Below are 21,551 nucleotides of genomic sequence, written 5' to 3' on the forward strand. Positions count from 1 at the left end.
GTTGTTTTTGAAAAGTCATGTGATCTGAACAAGTGTTTTTCACTTTATCTATACCGGACAGTGTTCTATAAGACAACATCTAGCATGTAAACATTGATGAAAACGAGTTTATAGAGACTTTTTTTAACGTAACTGAGGTAAACATCATGAGAAACGCTAAATACGAAAGAGAGGAAGAAGGGGGAGGAAAGGAAGAGCGAGTTTTACTGCATTGTTGTCGAAATGTTAGTGTTTCTCTATATTGTATGCAAAAAGCAGTTCGTCAAATGAGTAGAACAAACAATATCCAGATCACCTCTCTGCCAGCACTCGTCTGCTATTAGTCGATTGTTAATAGAGCTTGTTTACCACAATGGAGCGAAGCTGTGCTGCCCCCATGTGGACACATAGGAACATTACATATGTGCAATACAGTCGAATGCGTTTCAAAGCATGTCCTTCCGTAAAAATGCATGCACACAAAAAAGTAAATTATTAAATCAAACTACTGTACTATCTATAATGTGTAAAAAAAAAAAATTCTCACTGTGTGATACAATCTCAGTTCAAGAAAAAAAAACTTGAAACAGCAGGTATTCATATACAGGAGGTTTTATTCAACATTTTGTGTATAAACATAGGCCACAAATGCCTTCCAAACATTTCAGTCTCCAGAATTCTTTATCTATTAGAACAGTCCTATAACCAGAACATTAAGGTATTAGCAAGAATAAATAGTGACAAAAAACTTAAAAGAGGGAAAAAAGGAGAGCATCCAAAGCCTGTCCCGGTGGCTGTCCAGCATGTCTTCATGTGTTTAAAGGCAAGGTTTCAACATAAATCATCATAACATTACAATGGACGACACAAATAGACCCTTGCGGTGCTTTCATGACCAATCATTTCAAAACTGTTGTACTTTGTGGATACAAATAAATCTGGTTATAATGTAAAATGCAAGACTTCAGAAGATGTGATTAATTTGCTTGTAGACGTTTCCTACTGTGTGATACAATCTCATTACGTTTATAAGAAATTTAAATCACATTAGTCTTTAAACTATGTGCAGTGCAAAGTAACACCACTTCTCAAACATCATGCGCGGTATCACTCCCATTATGTCCAATATTCCTAACCCAGTAACATTCAACAATCAAAAAAAAAGCACATTAAATAAGCAATTCACTCAACGGGAATGCTTTGAATCACCTAATGCCTTCTGATAGCAGTAGATCACAGTTTGATGTCAAGAGCTTTATATTACAAAAAGCGGGATATCTCCAGAAGAAACCCACATGTGATGCTGAATTCAGTTCGGACAGGTGCAAGATACAGGAAATGTACATTTAGTGTCAACAATCAAGAAAGAGGACAGACAAGATGAAAAGTCTCAGACACACTTTTACTGCACACGTTAATGATAAAGTTAGATGGTGGTTTAACAGCGATTCCTTTTCAACTGCTGCATCACTTTTTGTATCTATGACAGTCTTCAAAATCCTTCTACAGTAGCCAGAATTTGGTATAACGTTACATCTCAAAACGCACAGACACTTATCAAACTTAAAAAAACAAAACATTAAAAACACTTTTAAATCAAAAAACATGCCTGCATGTTAAATAAAGTAACTAAAGCACCTTTAACTGAAATAAGCTTAAGAGCATTCATTTTTACTGATAAAATGAACAGAATTGCTATAAAGACAAAATACCTGTACTGCATCCATTATTAACCCTTCCTTCATTAAACCATCTGACGGGATTCAAGAATAAGATTGTGCTATATACAGCGTTGTTGTTGTTTTTTTTAACCTTAATGTCTTCCGCTGAGACAGAGAGGCACTGCTGTATGCTTCTCAGTGAGACATAAACCACAGTGTGCTGTGAAGCTTGAGAGAGAGCAGATGTGAAAGACTAGTGCAAGCTAAAAACCTCTCCGTTTGGTCATCTCTCAACACTAGATATATATGGCAGGGGAAACGCTAATGTTGTGTGCTATCCTCTGAGCATTTCAAATGGTGAAAAGATTCAAAAAGACAAGAGGATATGTAAGGAATCTACAGTACTTCGTAACACGGATAAGTTAGCGATAAACATAGACGTACTTTGGAAAGACACTGCTGTTGATATCTGTCCCCAAATAAATAATAATTATTCTATATTACATAAAAAAAAAAAAACAGAATAAAGAAAAACACATTGAATGTACTTCCCGCTCTCCCAAAATATGAGGGAGAAAAATCTTACGACTACGAAAGCATAATGAAACATGTAGAATTTGTTTTTAAACACACTCATGAATGCTTAAATATTGCTTCATAGAGAGGTATGGGCTAAAAAAATAAAAAATAAATCTCAAATTTGTTTGTTTCTCAATGTTATCTTAAATTAGAATCACATCAACACTGACAATAACTAAACCAAACATCATCATCTACAAAGAAATCCTTTTAAAATGAAGTCATTTAAATGATCGACATACACTAATAGGAACTATCCATTTGACTTTTTAAAGAGTCTGCAATAAGAACTACGTTTTGAATGCCATGTAATTATCTATCATATAAAAGGATCCAAAATCTGGAATGGTTTGGAGCTGGATACTGAATTGTAGCAGCACAGAAAGAGCATCAGTGACCAGTGGGGACAGGTGAAATGAGGACAAACACAAAAAGCCAGAAGAGACCGATTTCACTGTCACCGGCTGATATGAATGACCAGACACAAGAGCGTGCTCAGGGATCTGAGGAGTCACTAAATCAAAAGCAAAGGTGCTGAACGGACACTGATGTTCAGAGGAAAACTGGCGGTTCACATGGAGTGTTCAGTAATATTTAAGGTGTGCTCGGAGTATGTCGAGTTCTTCACCGTTTAAAAGGGTTGCTTTGCCCCTTAGTGGCGACAGCTAGAAAAAAAGCGCAAAAGGCAAAGCACTCCTGCTTTTGCTCAGGTGGAGTTGCTCTTGTGCATTCCAGTGTCCGTTATACCCAGTGGGTGGACATGCTTGCTTACTCCCTCTCCCACTGGTATAAGACTTACAATGGGAATAAGGATTCCCTTACACCTCTGTGGAAAACAGGATACTCTGTCTCTTACTGTCTGGCGTCGGGATGGTCTCCAGCTGAAGGAAATACAGCAAAACTTGCACCTACAGAACGAAAGAAGACAGAATTATCAAAATTTCAGGAGACGTGTAATGGATAAAACATTAGTGCATTACTGTAAATGTGTTTTCCATTGTTTTTACAAACCGAGACACATTTAAATGATTTTCAATGGTGCTTGACATCTTGTCCTTGCTTTTGGTCTATGCTGAAAATAGGTCTAAATGTGTACCTGTGACATGACTTCCAGTGACCAGCTGTCCCCCATCGTGATAGGCTGTGTGGGGTTAGTGGGGATTTTACTGTCCTTCTCAGAAGGTCGTAGCAGGGTTGGCCCAAACACGGTGGCCAGATTGTGAAGAGACATCTTGTTTACGCTCTCTTTTTCTGCAACCCTAGAAACAAAAAGAGAACGAACAGGAAGACAGGAAAGTGAGATGATCAGTATATGAATGCATCCAGTTTGCTATTACGAATCTATGTTATACAGAAATTAGTTTTGTTAGAAAATGTATTTATTTTTTTTATTTTTTTGCATAAAGGCAATGATAATTTGAGGGGAAGAGTTTTTATTAAACTTGATATTTCTTAAAAAAAAATACAATATGACCATGTTTCAGAAACGTTTCTATCAGCCAATCATATTATTAACCCTTCCCCTTAAATTCATACAGCTATGTATGAATGTTCCAAAAACATTGGGTTTTGATCCAGAAATACGTCTATCTTGTTGTTAAGCCTCTTAGAACACTGTCAAAAGTCATCAGCGTCTTGTCTACCTCTTGAGATGATCCAGCAGGAAGAGGAAGGTGACCAGGTTGGTCTCTGGGAGAGAAAGCAGGAGATTCAGCATACAGCTCTCCTTAGCTACGCTGTCTGAAAGAGCTGCAGAGAAACGAGGACATAAGCAACATAGTTATACCTTCAAAAAGCGAAGTCTGCTCAATATTTAGCAATGTGTTTTCCAAGTAAAAACAACTGACGAACCAATGCCTCCTGCAAAGTTAGGGTAGAGCTCGTCGGTGAACAAGGGCTCAGGAAGCTCCCTGAAGTACAGCTTCAGCGTTCCGGCAATGGCGTTCACATCCATCTCACTCATCATTACTGACACGTCTTTATTATCTGTTACAGAGAGAGAGATCAGCAACTAAACTGCCTGACTGGATCTGTCTGTCATTACTCAATGTAAAAAAACACAGGTCTGATTGACACTCACTGGTGTCAAAGGCAGTCTTGAGTGCCTGAATGTCAGTGGCCACTCCTGAGACACGGTAGATGCCCACTTCCTCCATTCCTCTTCTCTCGATCTCCTCTAGACACTGTCTGACGATGTAGGGCACTTTAGAGCGTTCCCGTCTGAGACAAGAAATAATACCAGTATCACAAGACCAGCTATTTGATTTTAATGATGATGAGACCCAAACAAAGACTACTTTTTTTTTTTACTTCCATTCAGTAAAAATTGGATAAACAAAAAGTAACATTTGTAATTTTAAACATATGATCTTAATTCCACAATTACTATTTGTGTTCACATACATTAAAATTATTACATAAATATTACATTATCAAATATATTACCTCAAGAAACATTTCTTATTATGCTCAATGTTAAAAATATGGAGCCCCTCACATGACATGCAAGAAAAAATAAATTAATTGTGCACACGATTTACTTATTCGTTCCCTCTATTTACTAAACCGTGCACATGATTTCTATTGCGTTCCCGAGATTTACTATTGCGTGCGCACGATTTAGCAAATCGAGGGAACGAATTAGTAAATAGTGCACACAATTTATAAATCGAGTGAGCGCAATAGTAAATCGAGGGAATGCTATAGTAATCGTGTGCACGTTTTAGTACATTGAGGGAACGAATTAGTAAATAGTGCACACGATTTAGCCTACCATTTGTTTCCTGCATGTCATGTGCGGGGCTCCGTATAAAAAAGCAGTTGTGCAGCTTAACATTTTTTGTGGAAACCATAAAAAAATTTTTTAGTCTACTTTGATGAATTTACTGCATCTTTCCTGATTAAAAGTATTAATTCTTAAAAACAAAACAAGAGTGTATATGCAGATGAGATTTGAAAAGTATGGTTTGAATTTGTTTAACTGTATCTGTCTCTCAAATGAAGCTATCACAGTTTCAGAAAAGTTTTCGTGCTTTTCAAAATTGACAGTCTGTGTTCACTGTACATTTTCATTGTATGGAAAAGAACAGCTTGGAAATTAAGCAGAATAATTCCTTTTCATTTACATTAATCAGCGGTAGGTGCTGCCAGGGTAGAGACCTCTGATGCACATGTTAGGGTCTGAGCATCTGTATTGGTGTTGTCATGTCGTCTTTATAGCATTAATTGGTTCTGCCCTTAAACCCATTAGGAAGCTCATTATAGACAATCCTCATTACTGTCAATCAAATCTGAACACAAACACTGCACAAAAAGGGCAGAATTCTATGAAGCCTATTTTCATAGAATTCTATACTATTAACTATTTTCTATACTGTTTATTCAAATTTTCTTTGACACAATGAATCCCTAAAAAAAGCAGCATCAAAATGTTTGCCCTTTAAACTCCCTTTTTATAAAACAAAACAAAAAAAACAAAAATAATTTTCTAGTCTTTGTCTATCTTCATTTAAACTGTGTGCTTACTCACTTTGTCACTGTGGAGATATTTACTCCAAAGACACCCATGGGCTTCCGTGAAGTCATTCTCTTCAGGCTGAACTCACGGCTGGTGAACTTCATGGATATCTTCACCTCAATCTTCAGAAAAAGGTGTACAATTATTAATTAAGAGTGATGGATGGTAGGATTACAGCAGAGGAACAGATGTGAATGCTTTTACCCCATTCATAGGTATGACTGTTCTCTGCCAGTCTTTACCCTGGAGCATCGGTGGATCCAACTGGATAAAAAAACAAACAAACAAGACGAATAAATATAAAATACAATAAGATTTCCAAGACAAAGATTTGTCTTTGCTGAGATCCAGAGGGCTTTTGGATTGACCACACGTCTTCATCCGTTACAAAAATTTTTAATACTGCCACTTCTCCTTATACAGCAGTTTTGCACATCACCAGCCAATTTCTGACCCCTCTAAGCAAACGTGGGGCCATCTGGAGTGGGCCAAGTTCAGCGTGTTCCTTTCCCTCATCCTGGCCTAATCTCCATATGGTCTCGTGTAAGGCCTGATCCTGCTCTGCTATCTAATCTCATCATCTCAGTCAATACAACCTGTATGTCAACAGGGCAGAGAGAGAGAAAGAGTGAGAACTGGGGCTTTGGCCACGCACCAGTGCCAGCTTAGGGCGTTAGAGCTCCACTGGCATAGGAAAACCCACCCACACACACAAAAATGCAATATTAATTAACCTTTATTACTATTACCATATATGTTTTATATGATACATCTCTGTGCGAAGGAGAATACTGACATGAGTGGCAAAAATTATAAATAAAAGTTATAATATATACAAATTTTATATATATATATATATATATATATATATATATATATATATATATATATATATATATATAATAAATTATTTTTTTAATAAATATTTTGAAGTATTGCATGTCACACTGCAAGACACTGCTGTCATAACTTTAACCATTTACCCATTCACAACTGTTAAACTGGCAAGTGACTTAAACCATTTACTTTCAACATGAACAACTTCATTCCATTTTATCCCTCACTTTACCTTTCTTCTGTGCAAGACATTTTGTACAAGGCCCCATAACCTTGTTCCTTTGCCTGCCGGGGCAGTTTGCGTGGAGATATCTACCCCCACACCCTTCACCAGCCCCCCATCACAGTCCTCAATGGGTGGACAGCAGCTCCTGCTCTCCTCATCAAGTACTATCCACTCTTCACTCATCTCCACCGTATCTACGACTGAGCAGAGATCTTCAGCTGGAATTGGAAATCCCTTCAAATGTAGTGTGATCTGTATCTTGTAGATCCTTAAAGGTTATAAAAAGTTCTAAAAAGATCCATGGCTGATCCAGAAGTCTTCCATTCAAATAATATACGTAGAGGGTCTTCAATATCAGATGAAGTGTTTACAGTAAGTACCGTAGCTCTTTTAAGAAGAATAAATCCTTGGTCCGGAGCAAGCGTTGAGCTACAGTGATCCAATTACTCTGTACACTGCAAATGCTGATATTAATGATTCATCCAGGTTCTCTGAGAATCCCCAAATCTACTGCTGTTCACTTAATTATCTTATTTCCTTTTGTAAGTCTGCGTAACTTTCTATTTCCACACCTCCAGCTCGTAATAGATGATCCCTTGACTTACCTCAGGCTGCGTAAGCTGCCCTGCCCCAACCCAAACACAGCTACTAATGTCCAGTGCACCAATCAGAGCATCTCAAGTTTATTCTGCTGCCATGCAGTACTGTTATCATTTACAAAAATAAAAATTAAATTAAATTAAATTTTGCTAACTAAAATAGCTAACAATTTAAAACAAAATATCTTTTTTCATGATGAAAAAAATGTATATAAAAATTTATATAATTTATATAAGAATTTATATAAAATTCTGAATTTTATACATTCTATTCATTAAACATGAAAAAAATGACTTTATGCAATGATACACTAGATGGCAAAAAAACAAGTCTGCTTTCCGGACTTTAGAGGGATCATAGCACAGCCCCCTAATCCCTTCCCCCTTTCCCCCACAATACATCAACCAACGCTTTGAAACCAAAAGCAACCAGACCTAGACTTTACAAGCAGTCATTTGTAAGGGAAAATAATTTTGTGCTGTTTGTGTGACCCCACAAAACTCTCTAGGGAGGGGACTGATAGGTCAGCTGATCTGACGTTGTTTGGAGTGTGACATTTTTAGACAGGTCACATAAATAATAGATGATTTGATGCCTAAAAAGCCAGGGCAGAGTGAATAACACCCTACCTATTAAAAAGCAGATTAAATGTCTGGGATATAAAGGCCAGTCCCCATCGGTGACTGAGTCTCTCATAGGAGCAGATATACCTTTGACCGGAGTGTGGGCCCAGATGGAGAATGACACTTAGCTCACAACCGTTCACATGAGCCAAGCAAATTTATGCTCACAAGTCAAATAAACTGTAAACCAGTAGGGATTTGTAAAAAGGGCTTATAAGTGGGTTGTGTGAATCATTAATAAGTCTTGTATAAATAGTTTAGTCAATACCACAAGGCAAGATTGTGACATTTCATCGATTTATAGATGCTAATTAAAATGAAAATTGGACTAGTTGGGTTGACTCGTCGACCATTCTCATTTCATTATACTCCATTTTTGGTTGAAAATGTATATAGTAAGAGCCTGGGTGGTACCAACTAGTGTTGTTAAACTAAAACTAAAATGATTAAAAATCGTTTTCGCTAATTGCAATGTGCTGAAATAAAATAAAAATACCAAATGAAAGACTTAAAATGAAAATTAAAAATGTTGCCTTAGCAATAAACTGAAATAGAAATTGAAGTGCTATAATTTCTTAAACTAAATTTAAATAAATCTAAATAGAAATATAAGAAAAATAAATGGTGACAAAAAGCACATCTAATGAATAAAACCTAAACTAAACTAAATATATATATATATATATATATATATATATATATATATATATATATATATATATATATATATAAACTATTTCAGAATATTAACAGTAATACTAAAATAAAACTTCCAAATTTGTTACAATGTTTTTTTCAGTAAAGATCATACCGCGATTTGGCCTTTGCCCATAATTCTGTCCGTGCTCTCTCCATCCTCCTTGTTCATCTTAGCTTTGTTGTAGCTTTTCTCGTAACACAGTAGACGTAATGTTTGGGAGCCCTCCAACTCAATCTCAAACTCCTGTGGCAGAAACAATACAGAAGAACTACATTACCCAGAACATATAAAACAAATACACATAACAAACATATACATAGCAGCTACACTGAGCACATCTTTTTGGGATAATAATTTAGGTTGCACTTTATTTTACAGTACGTGTGCTTACATGTAATTATAGTGTACTTACAGTGTATTTATCTAAGAAAGTTCTGGTAATACAAGGTAACTACATGGGGTAGGGTTAGGTTTAGGGGTAGGTTCAGGTTCAGGGTTAGTACCTAGTTATTACATAGTTATTGTAATTACTATAATATGTACATAGTATGTACATGGGGAACAGGACTGTAAAATAAAGTGCTACCATAATTTATTTTATTAATAAATTTAAAAAATATATAAAAACAACATTATTATATAAAAAAATAATAATAATTAAAAACTTCTGAATTTGCTTCACAAAACACTCAAAGGGCACTTTTGAATAGACTTAACACCTGCCAAGCCTCATTTGCTCGTTTTTCTCCCCTCCATACTTTGAGAATTGTAATTGCACTTAATTAAAATGTAATATAATTTGTCTTGAAGGCCTCCATATTCCACATGGCCTCGCTTCTGCTGCTCTTAATTAAGAATGAATGCTTCAAGAGTATTTCAGCAGGCAGGTCTTTTGGTATTGATGGTGTATAGACAGGGACGGGCACATGGGATTACCTCATTCCACTTGGGTTCTGTGGTGTATCTGTACACTCTTGTTTTGGCTTTATTCACGAAGATGCCGAAGGAGTCCACCTCTAATGTGCAATACAGATCTAAAGAAAGGGAAAAGGTAAGATACTGGCTCTTTACATTGTGTTAGGACAAGTAAATGTGTACATGAACTCTGAATAGAGCACAGAGAGGAAGAAGGAAAGAGACACATACTTAAGCTCTGTTTAAGTCCAGAGGCAGAATGGACAATTACATTCAAAAATCCGTACAGTCCAGCAGATTCATCCTCTACAGGCGGAGAAAAAAGTAGAGAAAACTGTTCAAAACATGATTAGAATTAAATAAAAATAATAATAATTACAATACAATACAATCATCATCATCATAATAAAAATATTATTAAATTCAAATAATATTCTCTGCAATTTCATTAGTTTGTTAATACATGACATTATTGAAAAGAAAAGATTGTTTTAAGAGAAATATTATCTATTTTATTTTGATTTAACCCTTTTTTTGTTCACTAAAGAAACATACACAAGAAATCTTGAAAAACTTTTATAAGATTGTAAACTGTTTTGATTTCATCTTATCTGGTAGACCTGTGCAACTTTCTTACCCTCTTTATTGACAGTGAGGGGTAATTGATGGACCGTCTGGAGTTTGAGACAGGAGTTGGTGAGCATCTGAAGCTCTATGGATGTCAGGTTGAAGGTCTTAAAGCCTGGAAAATGAGCAAGTGTTCAGTTGAAAAAAAAAAAAAACACTATCACCTGTTCTATTGCTGATTTCAGTGACAATGCTACTCACATTTCTTTTGCTGTTCTCGGATCACTTCCTTCCACTCGGCACGCTCATAGTCCGATGAGATCAGAAAAATGTAGCTCTGAAATGCATAACGGACATGGACTGTGAGCATGATCAGGAATGTTGAAAAGGAGTGTGAGGAGGAAAATCTGATAGGACAGAAAGGCTGTGAATCACTGGCTCTTACCTTTCCATTGCGGTTGTGTACTCTGAGGGGCATGTAAGGAGAGTTCAGCAGCAGTAGCGATTCCTGTTCCGACAGCTTCTTTTTCAGCCTCTCCATAACCTTTGAACCTTTGATGGTCCTCTGTTGAGGCAACAAGCAAAAAGTAATCTAGAGAGCTGTCTCGTGAACTTCTGAATGCATCTAGTTCAGAAGGTTTTGAGACACAGCTTTTTACAGCCAAATATACGCTATTTCAGAAGTTTTACATTCTAAAATTTGGGGTTGGTGAATTTTTTATGTATTTAAAAGAAGTCTCATGCTCACCAATGCTGAATTTGTTTGATCAAAAACTGTAAAAACAGTAATGCTGTGTAATATTATTACAGTTTAAAATAGCTGTTTTATTTTGTCCCTGGACCACAAAACCAGTCATAAGGGTCAATTTCTCAAATTTGAGATTTAAACATCATGTGAAAGCTGAATAAGCGCTCCATTAATGTATGGTTTGTTATGACAGAACAATATTTGGCTGAGATACAACAATTACTGGAATCTGAGGGTGCAAAAAAATAAAAAATACTGAAAAATCATCTTTAAAGTTGTCTAAATTAAGTTCTTAGCAGTGCATAATACTATCAAAAATTAAGTTTTTATATATATATTTATATATATTTTTGACTAAATATCCTCATGGAACATGATCTTCACTTAATATACTAACGATTTTTGGCATAGAAAAATCATACATTTTGAGCCATTCAATGCTTTTTAGGCTATTGCTACAAATAAATCCCAGCAACTTAAAACTATTATATTTATTTCAATATATTTTATTCCTGCAATGGCAAAACTGAATTTTCAGCAAAGCTGAATTGTCACATGATCCTTCAGTAATCATTATAATATGATTATGATTTTGGTACTCAATAAACATTTCTTCTTATTATTAATGCTAAAAAAAGCTTTTTTGAAAACTTAATATTTTTGTACATATGAATATAAGACTATAAATACATGAATACATACAATGGGGTCTATTTTTTCACACTTTTTCTAGTTTTACAAAAATTATTACAAATGATATCATCAGTACGATAATTTGAGTGAAAAGATTCCTAAAATATCCTGTACCCTCTCTCTCGGGATCTCACTCCTCAGGGACGAGATTTTGATCTTAATGGCATCCAGCTCCTCATCAGGGGCTTGTGGGATAGGCAGGGGCTCAGACTCTTCTGCTGTTTGGAAAGTGAGGTCCGAGAGAGGAATGTACCACTTGGAGTCATACTGCTGGCTCTTACTGCAGATAGACAGCACAAGGGGGAAATGGGGTGATGGGGTAAATAATTGAATATCAAGGCAAAAATACATCCTGAAATCTGATTATGGAGTACTGATGCTGGTGCATACTGGGCACACAGGTCTGAAGAGCCAGAATGTTAGGCTCAGGTTGTCAAAATAATACAAGTGTATCTGACTCAACTATACCTATATGGTAAATGAGAGTAGAACTGGTCCATTTTTAACAATGGAAAGAGAGTAAGATGACAGGGCAGACGGAATTATGGAAAGATAGAAATGAAAGGAGAAGATTGTCCCTACCCTCCAATCTGTTTCTTCAGTTTGGCACAGAGCAGGAGGTCAGTAAAGAGAAAAACATGGCGTAGTTTCCGAGACCCTTCAACAAGCTCCACCATGAAGCCATCCTTCAGCAGCTGACGGTTCTGTCATACACAAAAACAACGTAGGCAATTTTCAGTTCAGACATAGCTTTAAAAACATTATATAAAAAATTATATATATATGTATATATATATATATATATATATATACACACACACACACACACGCACATATATATACATACAAACACACATAAACAAGTGTAATGCTGTAATACTGCCAAATAGAAAAATGTTGACATGTTGGTGAGAACTGCCACTAGGGGGTGGTCCAACTCTATTTTTCTAACTCTCAAAAAAGAGCAGTGAGCTGGTGTTGATGAGTCTTTGTGTTTATGAAATGAGAAAATTGAATGGACATTTTGAAACAGGTAACTCCTGTCCACAGATTATATGGTAAGTGATAGTCCCATGAGCCTAAGCAGTGGTTAATGTGTGAAAACACACACATATGAGCATAACACAGCCTCCGGCCACATGTCACGCATCAGTGCTCCCACAGCAACACGTCACCTCTGCAGTGGGGAAACAAAAGATGATATCACAAGCATCTCATCGTGAGACGCTCTAACCCGGCTCCACTCACCTCCACATTCAAAGACCACTCATTTTTGATGCAACAACATCGCAGCCATTGACTCACCCAAAAAAGAATAATTGGACGCCTGAGTGAATTTCACAGCACTGTGTGTGTGATGTGCTGTCTGTAGCTGGGGACACAGAATAGATGTAAGTCAACGGATACTCATTCCAAAAATCCCAGCGTGCCAGCCATGTTGTGCATCATTGCTTTTCCAGAACAAAGTGTAATGGCTTGATTTCAGCTTATGGCACTGCCAAAAATGAGATTCTTATTCCACATGGCTCCATTTTCTGCATACAGAAGTGTAGTGGGAGAGAAAAGAGCCTCTCTCCATATCTCTACCAACAGGAAGAGCAATTACATTGTTTAGTCAATGCAAACAGTTCAATCAGCGGTTAACAGTGCCCATTTCTCCTCAGCTCAGTAATTAATGTGTGGGGTCTTCAGTAAGTAGATGGTTACGGTCTTAAAATAGGACAGATGAATCCAGCAGTGAATGAAGAGACTCCACTCAAAAGGCTCAAAAGATCAGACTCAGCAATACTGAAATGGGATCCTTGTAAACACAATGTTCCCAAATGCTCCCACACCACCAAGATTATATTGGTTCAGTTTCAAAGGGGAACCATGCAGGAAGTGAATACAACTTCTAGAGCTTATCTAAAACTTGCTTGCTGAACTCTTCTAAAGAGAAAAGAGGAAAAAGTAGGGAAGGCGACATGTACATGAAACAACAGTGTTTGGTGACATCACTGTGAGTGAAGGAACCTTCGCAGATCTCACTTTGTCACAAGCTATTATTCAATTAAGGCATCACAACTTTACAATGTATAGTATGAAAAATATTACATTTTAAAGCATTATTGAATGCTTTGGGTTTTAAAAAATTTGCTTTTAGCGAGCCTTAGTAATCTAAATGCAAAAAGAAAAAAAGAATTATAGTATTTATTATTAAAGGTGAAAATATGTTGTTGTTTTTTTTTTATAAAATATAGAATCGTGGTAAAAAGTAATTGTTGATGTTTATCATTTCATTATTGTTGTTAATTTGATGTTCATGTGTATTATTTTATTTTATTTGCAAAGGGGTAGTGCAAAAATATTATCTTAACTTCAGACTAAAACATAAAGTGCACAAAAGATCTTTGTATCTCTAAAAGGCCAGGGAACTGCTCACTTTACTTAATAAGTGGTTAACTCCCTTATACATTCTATTCAACAAACAACAATACAATAAAAACATATAACCAACAGAAGACACTAAACGCTGTTTTATTTCAAAAAGCACTACCGTATATATCAGCAATGACATGACTGACATTTCCAGAACAGGCACAGACACACATATCCAAAAACAAACATGCTTGGTTTCTTAGTTCAATTTCTTCCGCAAACAGTTGTACTCTACTGTGCACTGTTCACAAATCTATACCAGTATCTTACTAGTCTACAGCAAACATGATGTGCTTTTTCCTCTCTGTAAAAGAGGACACGCTCAAATGAGCTGTCTCAGCACATCAGATGACATTTTCCAACAGTTTGCCTCCAGTAAAAACATGACAATAGCAATATCTCATAATCACCCACTACAAACAGACTGAAACCACTGAAAATTAAACACACAGTCATTCAGAATTACAAAACTGAGCGGCTCAAACTGTTTGTGTTTGTGTGGTTAAGACAGAAACCCTCTGGGTTGCACATGTTTAGCCTTCTTAACATGCTACTTAAAATTATGTTTAATATATTTTTATTTTATTAGTATTATGAGCATATCCCTGGCTGTGTTACATTGTTCAAAAAGAATCAAGTAATTTTTTATGTGCTTAAATTACCTCTCAACGGACTGTGTCCTAAAGGTAAGAAGCAAAATGCTCATCACATGAGTCTGTGTGTGGTATGTTGATGTGCATACGTTTGTGATAGTCTTTTGAACAGAGCAGGTGGCTTCGACGAGCCCGAGGTCATCTGGTTGTGTATGCATATGTTTGACGTGTATATTCAGGAGTTAGCATGTTTGGATTGGTTTGTGTTTATGTGCCTTTTGTGCATAGTGCAGACACTTCATATACATATTTACATTGTGAATGAGTGTGTGTCTGCAATGTCACATGTGTGCAGCAACTACATACAAAGCCCATCATACATCGCTGTGTGCGAGTGTATGGCAGACGGTGAAAGCTGCTTTCTGAAATCGGCAGGTTAATTTGCATTTTAATTAACTGGCTTCAGCCCAGCAAGTGCAGGCCTCTGGGGCCACCCTGAATCTCTTTTCTCTCTCTCACCCACATACCTCCAGTTTCCAGAATGGGTAACACTAGAAGCCCATAGCTAATCAACGCAACCATGACCTGAACAATCATGTTAATGCTTCTAGCTGCCCACTGATATCAGTTCTGAAGTTACTCTTAAATAATGAGATCATTGTTCATTTGTATCAACCAAAGAAGTAAGCTTAGGGCACCATACTGTACCTCTCTACTTAAGCTAGATGCATCTCTAGAACTAAATTAAAAAACTAAATGAACTAAATAACTAAATGAAAAAAAACAAAACAATAAGAAGTACAAATTATACAATGACATACAAATTATAGCCAATGCCAATAAACCAGTAATTATTTTTGTTATAACAGGAAACCAATGAATGGCTAAAAAAAAACTATACTAGTTTGTGTAAATAAATAAAAAATACAACACTAAAAAACCTACAAGCAAACAAAATAGATAAGCTTAATATGCTACATTTAATGTACAGTATGAAAAATGGATATTCATTTCGAGATTTTCTTAAGAAAACATTTAAAAGCATTACTGAATTATTTTTAAAGATCTGTTTAAAAAATCTGCATTAATATGAGCATTAGATGGTACTATGAATATAAAAAAGGGGGAGAGGGTGAGCATGTAAAATTAAATATCCAATATCAGCTGATATATATATATATATTAGAGGTGGGCATAGATTATTTTTTAAAATCTAGATTAATCTCACTGTAATCCTGGAATTAATCTACATTAATCTAGATTAAAATGGCTCATTTGAATTCTGCCAAAGGCATTCAGAATATGTGTGCTACCCAAATAAAATAATGACTAAAAGTAAGTCTTTTAGAATGGGTTTCTCAAGCCAGGTGGTGCATTAGACCAGGGACCAGACCAGTTTCCTGTTTCCAAAATCCATCACAAAGTGCTTGAGAAAGATGTAAACTAATTCCACATTGCACAAGGTGCAAACAACCTTACGCCTGTTTCACACACAGTCTGTCTGCAGTGCGTATGCATTTCGTATTTTTTTACGCACCCATGTTAACGGATTCCAGCGTTCACGCGGTTGTGGTCCGTCAGTGCATTCCAGGAGCGATCATTTACGTACCGAGTAGCGGACTGCAAAGGCGTCCTGCGTGAAAGCATAATGAATATGAGTCCGTGATGCTTCAGCACCACATATGTAACGCACACGGACTGCATTCGCACTGCAGATGGATTATGTGTCGAACAGGCGTGCGTCTTGTCGAGGTTTCCATTGGGAAGCTTCTTTTTTTTTTAATTCCCTGAAGCAAACCCGGCGGCATCTTAGCTGCATCCATGTTAGCACGTCACGTTTGATGTGGTAATTTCACAGTAGGCATACACACAGGTTTAAAGACTCGTTCCCGCCCCCTACAGATTCGGCTAGGTATACATCCGCGCTAAAATATCAAGGTGAAAGTAATCATAGCTTGCTTAGTATAGACACAGCTCCCAACCCAACTTTAAAGAATAGATTAACGGCACTATTTTTTTTATCGCCCGATAAGAGTCTCACGTTAACGCAGCACGTTAACGCCGAAAATAGCATTAACTGTTATTTAGTTATTTAGCCCACCACTAATATATATCCTAATCATGATACTGATGAATAAAAAATAAAACTGTAATACTGGCTGATAACCAATATATATAATGTGGATATAGATACACAATTTCTAAGGTGTCCTAAGCTATTTTTAGAATGCTACATGCCAAATTTTAATAATCATGGTCTCTTTAAGTCCCTGCAATATGAGAAATGGTATTAATGATGCAAGCCTTAGATAAAAAAGAAATCATGGTTATTAAATCATCTAGAAACTATAAAGGAAGGCAAACTAAGGCTTGTGTTTTCTTAGACTCTACTGAAAGACAATAAGCTCCACAACAACATTGATTTCCATGAGTTTCTTTCATGCACATACTATCAATATTTGATCAGTTGGCCCCGAGGGTGTAAGGCGGGAGGGGTGTAGAGAGTAGTAGCAAACTCTCCCTCACAGTTTACTTGAAGTAGGCGGAGCCTGTTCCACACAAGATGGCCTATTATGAATAATCAATGAGTTGCAAAACAGAGCGAGGTGGGTCATTAAGGCAAATTACACGCAAGCACTGCTCGCCATCAATCATACAGCAACAATTAATCTGCCACTCTCCTGAGGCCACATTGCTGCGATGAAGGGGGCGGCACAAAGATTCTCCATGTCAAAAACCAAATGTATCTTCCCAAGATCTCTTTAAGGGTGATCTTCTTGGCTGGGGTCAGCGAAGGTATGTGCTTTTTTACCGCCTTTAAAAAATGACATTATCATGACTCGAGTATTAGTAAGCAGATACTGAAGAGATGATTAAAAATAAATCCCACTAGATCTGAGCACAAACAACTCAAATGCAGCAAAGAGTTCAGTAACAAATAGAGCATGTTTTATTTATAGAATAAACTCTCTGTGGAGATAGAGAGTATATGCTAGTGTGAAAAAGAGAGAAGGCAGAATCGCCCAAGGATAGTTTTCATGGAGAGCAGAGGGTGGGCTGGCTCTGAGATGGATGGAAATGACTGGCTGTATATCCTGATGGGAGCTCACTGGCTGGATGGCTTCAGGGCACCTGGACTATGTGCAACCTGGAATTTTGACATTTCTGTGCCCTTTAAAAATATGTTTTTGACAAACACTACTTCGTTAAAAAGATGGAGGACTTCTGAGGGAGTGAGAGGGGTACGATGGAGGGAAGGAGGGGTTTCTACACTCACCTCTCCCTTCTTCACTGTCATGGACTGTCGGCGAGGTGTGCTCTCTTCGTTAATGCTGGACAGGAAGTTCTGTGAGATGCGGAGGGCGTCCTGCAGAAGGGGGTAATCTGGGTGACTAGTAGGTGTGTGTTTCAGAAGATCCTGTATAAAATAAACAAAATTCAACGAAAAATGGATTTATTCAAAAACTAGTAAAAAAAACAATTCAAAACCAAAGACCATTTACAATATACACCGGGGTCAGTGAACAAGCACTGCTATGAATGAGAGAAACTGCAACGTTCAATAAGGCAGCACAGTCATGTCCTATGAAGTGATATATCAATGTGCATTTGTTCCCTGTGTTGTTTGCAGTGCCCTTTGGACTAAGTACACTACGATTTCAAATTTAATTGGATATGGAATAAAAAGAAATAAAGAAAATATTATGATAAACTAATGTTGACTCACATGTAAAACAAGCGTGCTCCGGGTCACTCTGTCCACTGGTTTATAAAGCAGAGCTGGCAAAGACAAAAAAGAAGAGAACACACACACAGTGGGCGATTATTCACAAGAGCCACTTTCATACTGCAGGCTCAAATGGCGATGTTTGAAACCTTATCTAATACACCCACTCAACGGGTTTTATGCAACTGAATTTAAAAGAAGAAATGACATTACATGCTGAGAGCAAAATGTGCAACACTTAAGCTCAATGAAAATACTACAGATAATATAATGAACACATAATCCAATACCACGTAAAAACAATGAATGCAGTTCTATTGTTTCTTACTTTCCAGTGAGTATTTGGCTGTGAGGTCCTTGCACTCCTTGGTGCTCCTGACCTTGAGACTCTGCAGAGATATCAGAGACAAACCCAGGATCAATAAACCTGTGACGTGCACACCATTATGCAGGGCTGGTAACTGTTATCCCATAAAGGACAACAGATTACTATTGCAGAACAACTATTTTCACCATATTATAGGAGATATTCTCCTAACAAATGATAGCTGGTTATGTAGATGGTTATGTTCACATAAAACTTGTTACACAGTCATGATTAAAATAACGGCTAATTTGGCATCACTAGCCGGCGGTTTTGCCAACCTTGCAGCTTATCAGACTTGTAAATAGCACATTATAGTTCAAATATTAAATGTAAAAACAAACAAAGCTTACTGTTAAATACTGTACTTGACTGTGTACAAGTGTTATGACGTATATACATGTTTTCTCTCTTTTACTGGCTGTATATTGAAATAATCCCTTTTGGGAGAGACTAAATGAATAAATCAGTCACATTTCATCTACATATGCACTAAGTAAATGTTTCCTATTGCAAGGTTTACACTGGTGGCAATACGCTCTAGAACCCACTAGAAATTGTCCACCCCCGCCAGTGTGAACAAACAATTATCCTAATGTTCGCCTTTAGTGGTGCTAGAAGGGAGGAATATCCAAAGTGTAAAGGGAAGTAGTAGTTGGCATGACAACGGCTGGTAGAGGGAATAAAGTGGGACGAAGTGAGCATCATCATGTAGATTTTATTCCAGACAGCCTCTCTTTATAACATTTAGCAAGGCATAAAATCTCCTGCTGAACTCTGAAGAGTGCTGAGCGCCACTTTTAGATCTGCTATCCTGGTCTCTCTGGTTAATCAGTCACACTGAGTGACCCCATGGAGGAGTGCGGCAGGTAAAGCCCCGCATAAAAGCTGAAAATTACTGGCTCTTTGATGGCAGGATGCATCAAGGACACAGAATCAGATCTGATTGGAAGTTGTTGAGGCTACAATTCCACGTTCTTATTTTCTAACTTTAACCAATACAATAAGCCCGAATTAGGGATTTCCATATCAAATATATATATATATTTGTGCTGTTATCAAAATTGGTCTCAAGAATAATTACATTTCACTGGTATTGGTATCAACTATGTTACTGGATTCTATGCCTTCTAACCAATCAGAAGCTTAGGTTGCTTTGGTAATAACTAAGCTGGGGATTTGGGGTAGAGGTATCTGTTCTCGTATTAGAATAACAAGACCTTGAGCACTCCATAAGGCATTACCTCAGAGATCTCTGCGAACTGTGTGTTCGCTTGACAGCACTTCTCTGCTGTCTCCACTGCGAGTTCGTAATTATCCACAAAGGCCCTGTACACTCCAAGCTGGCTAGCCTGCAGGAAGAAAAAACAAAGTGAGTCATATCCACTCATGCATCTCTCTGTCTTTGTTGCCCATTTATGGTGGACTTTAAAACAGTTGGATCCAAACTGTTGGGATTCAAGAGTATATCTAAAATGGCAGTTCCTGCTTCTGGCGACACTATCAGTAATGAGTGAGATGCAAGCAAGGACTCGCCATGGTGACATGGGATGGACAGACAGGACAGTGTCATCGCCACAGGAGCAGCTGGGCTGTTGCTGTGTGTGGCTATAGAGCCCACAACAGAAGTTGCCATGGCAGCAGAGGCCAACTCTACAGTGAACAATTAATGCATGCTGCTGGCTCTTGTAAAAAGCACAATTGAAAATTTGATTTAGCCCATCAAATCTCCATAGCCATCCTGGTAGAGCTGGAAACCTCTCTCTGGAAATGGCTCAATCAATCTCTCAAAACACAAATATACATAAGATGATAAAGGATTTGTGTGGTTGTATAGTCATGATAATAAATAAGCTGGAGCTCAGCCAGCTAAGGCATTTGTCTAGCTGGACTGACCGTGTGGAGTTGACAACATTAATGTAGAAGATCTTATTGATTTCTTCAAACATTTGGTAGCAATTTAGTTTTACACTTTAAATTGAATAGCTTTAGATTAGATTTCCACCAAGTTTTCGCCCTTATGACTCTATACTTTTGTTACTGTACCATTAAAATGATTATTCAACCAAAAATTGCAATTCTATTTACATTTATTCATTTTCATTTCATTCCATACCTGTATAACTTTAGCCATAGTCATTACAAAAGGAGAGAACAACAAATTATTTGCTAAAACAAAATGTTTTTGGTAACAAAAAAAAAAAATAACCACAAATGCTGGACATGAACGAATGCCACCACTGTTTTTGTCATCAGTCAATCTCATCCCACAAGTACACATCCAGGTTTGGAGGTATGTCCGGGGATAAATCTTTTATTCTGCACAGGCCAAAAAGACCATAAGTGAAGTCATTTTCGCAGTGTGTACAATCCTCTCCATGCTGAGCAGAAACAGCTGCTCTGGGCCAGAATCTATCTGCTGCATGGAGGACAGGAATTTACTCTGCGACAACCTCATTACAGCGTGGAGAAGGATGATGACCGTAATAAAGCAACGACAACACATGCCGGGTCGAGTCAAACCATGGCTGAGCACTGTGAGGAGATGCATTAAGCTGAAGCAAGAAACAGAAAATTTAGCAATGTCAATAGACTGAAGCAACTTGAATCAAATGTTTTTAAAACATACAAAACCAACTAAACAGAGACCTCAGAGTAGACACTAAATTTCATTTGAAGGATACAAATTGCTCATTATGTTATGTAATATATGTGAATCAGTCAAAAAAAAACAAAATGGAAGAAATGTAGACAGAAACAAATTTATTTTACGTTTTTTAAGTTTATCTTTTATATATATATAT

At 37.0% G+C, this 21,551-nt stretch overlaps 1 protein-coding gene across 1 annotated transcript; it reads right to left on the bottom strand.

Moving 5' to 3' along the window:
• Nucleotides 1-575: 575 nt before the first annotated feature.
• LOC127942238 (breakpoint cluster region protein-like) lies at nt 576-21,205 on the bottom strand. Its single transcript, XM_052537929.1, has 20 exons — nt 21,116-21,205; nt 19,992-20,099; nt 18,712-18,772; nt 18,384-18,436; nt 17,934-18,074; nt 12,228-12,349; nt 11,760-11,925; nt 10,650-10,769; nt 10,466-10,541; nt 10,275-10,379; nt 9,869-9,943; nt 9,659-9,756; nt 8,834-8,965; nt 5,941-6,000; nt 5,749-5,858; nt 4,300-4,439; nt 4,071-4,205; nt 3,863-3,968; nt 3,316-3,478; nt 576-3,127 (listed from the first exon to the last, which is right to left on the bottom strand). Exons 1-20 carry the CDS (start codon nt 21,203-21,205, stop codon nt 3,038-3,040), a joined length of 2,151 nt encoding a protein of 716 aa, XP_052393889.1. The 3' UTR covers nt 576-3,037.
• Between the last annotated feature and the right edge of the window lie 346 nt (nt 21,206-21,551).

The sequence above is a fragment of the Carassius gibelio genome, chromosome A21 (genome assembly GCF_023724105.1).
Source record: "Carassius gibelio isolate Cgi1373 ecotype wild population from Czech Republic chromosome A21, carGib1.2-hapl.c, whole genome shotgun sequence".
Taxonomy (NCBI): Eukaryota; Metazoa; Chordata; class Actinopteri; order Cypriniformes; family Cyprinidae; genus Carassius; species Carassius gibelio.

Coding starts and splice junctions, on each gene's coding strand:
- LOC127942238 (XM_052537929.1), bottom strand. CDS start 21,205: ATGAGGTTGTCGCAGAGTAAATTCCTGTCCTCCATGCAGCAGATAGAT. Junction 18,075..18,383: donor GGAGCACGCTTGTTTTACAT/GTGAGTCAACAT, acceptor TATTTTATACAG/GATCTTCTGAAACACACACC. Junction 10,542..10,649: donor TACACAACCGCAATGGAAAG/GTAAGAGCCAGT, acceptor TATGCATTTCAG/AGCTACATTTTTCTGATCTC.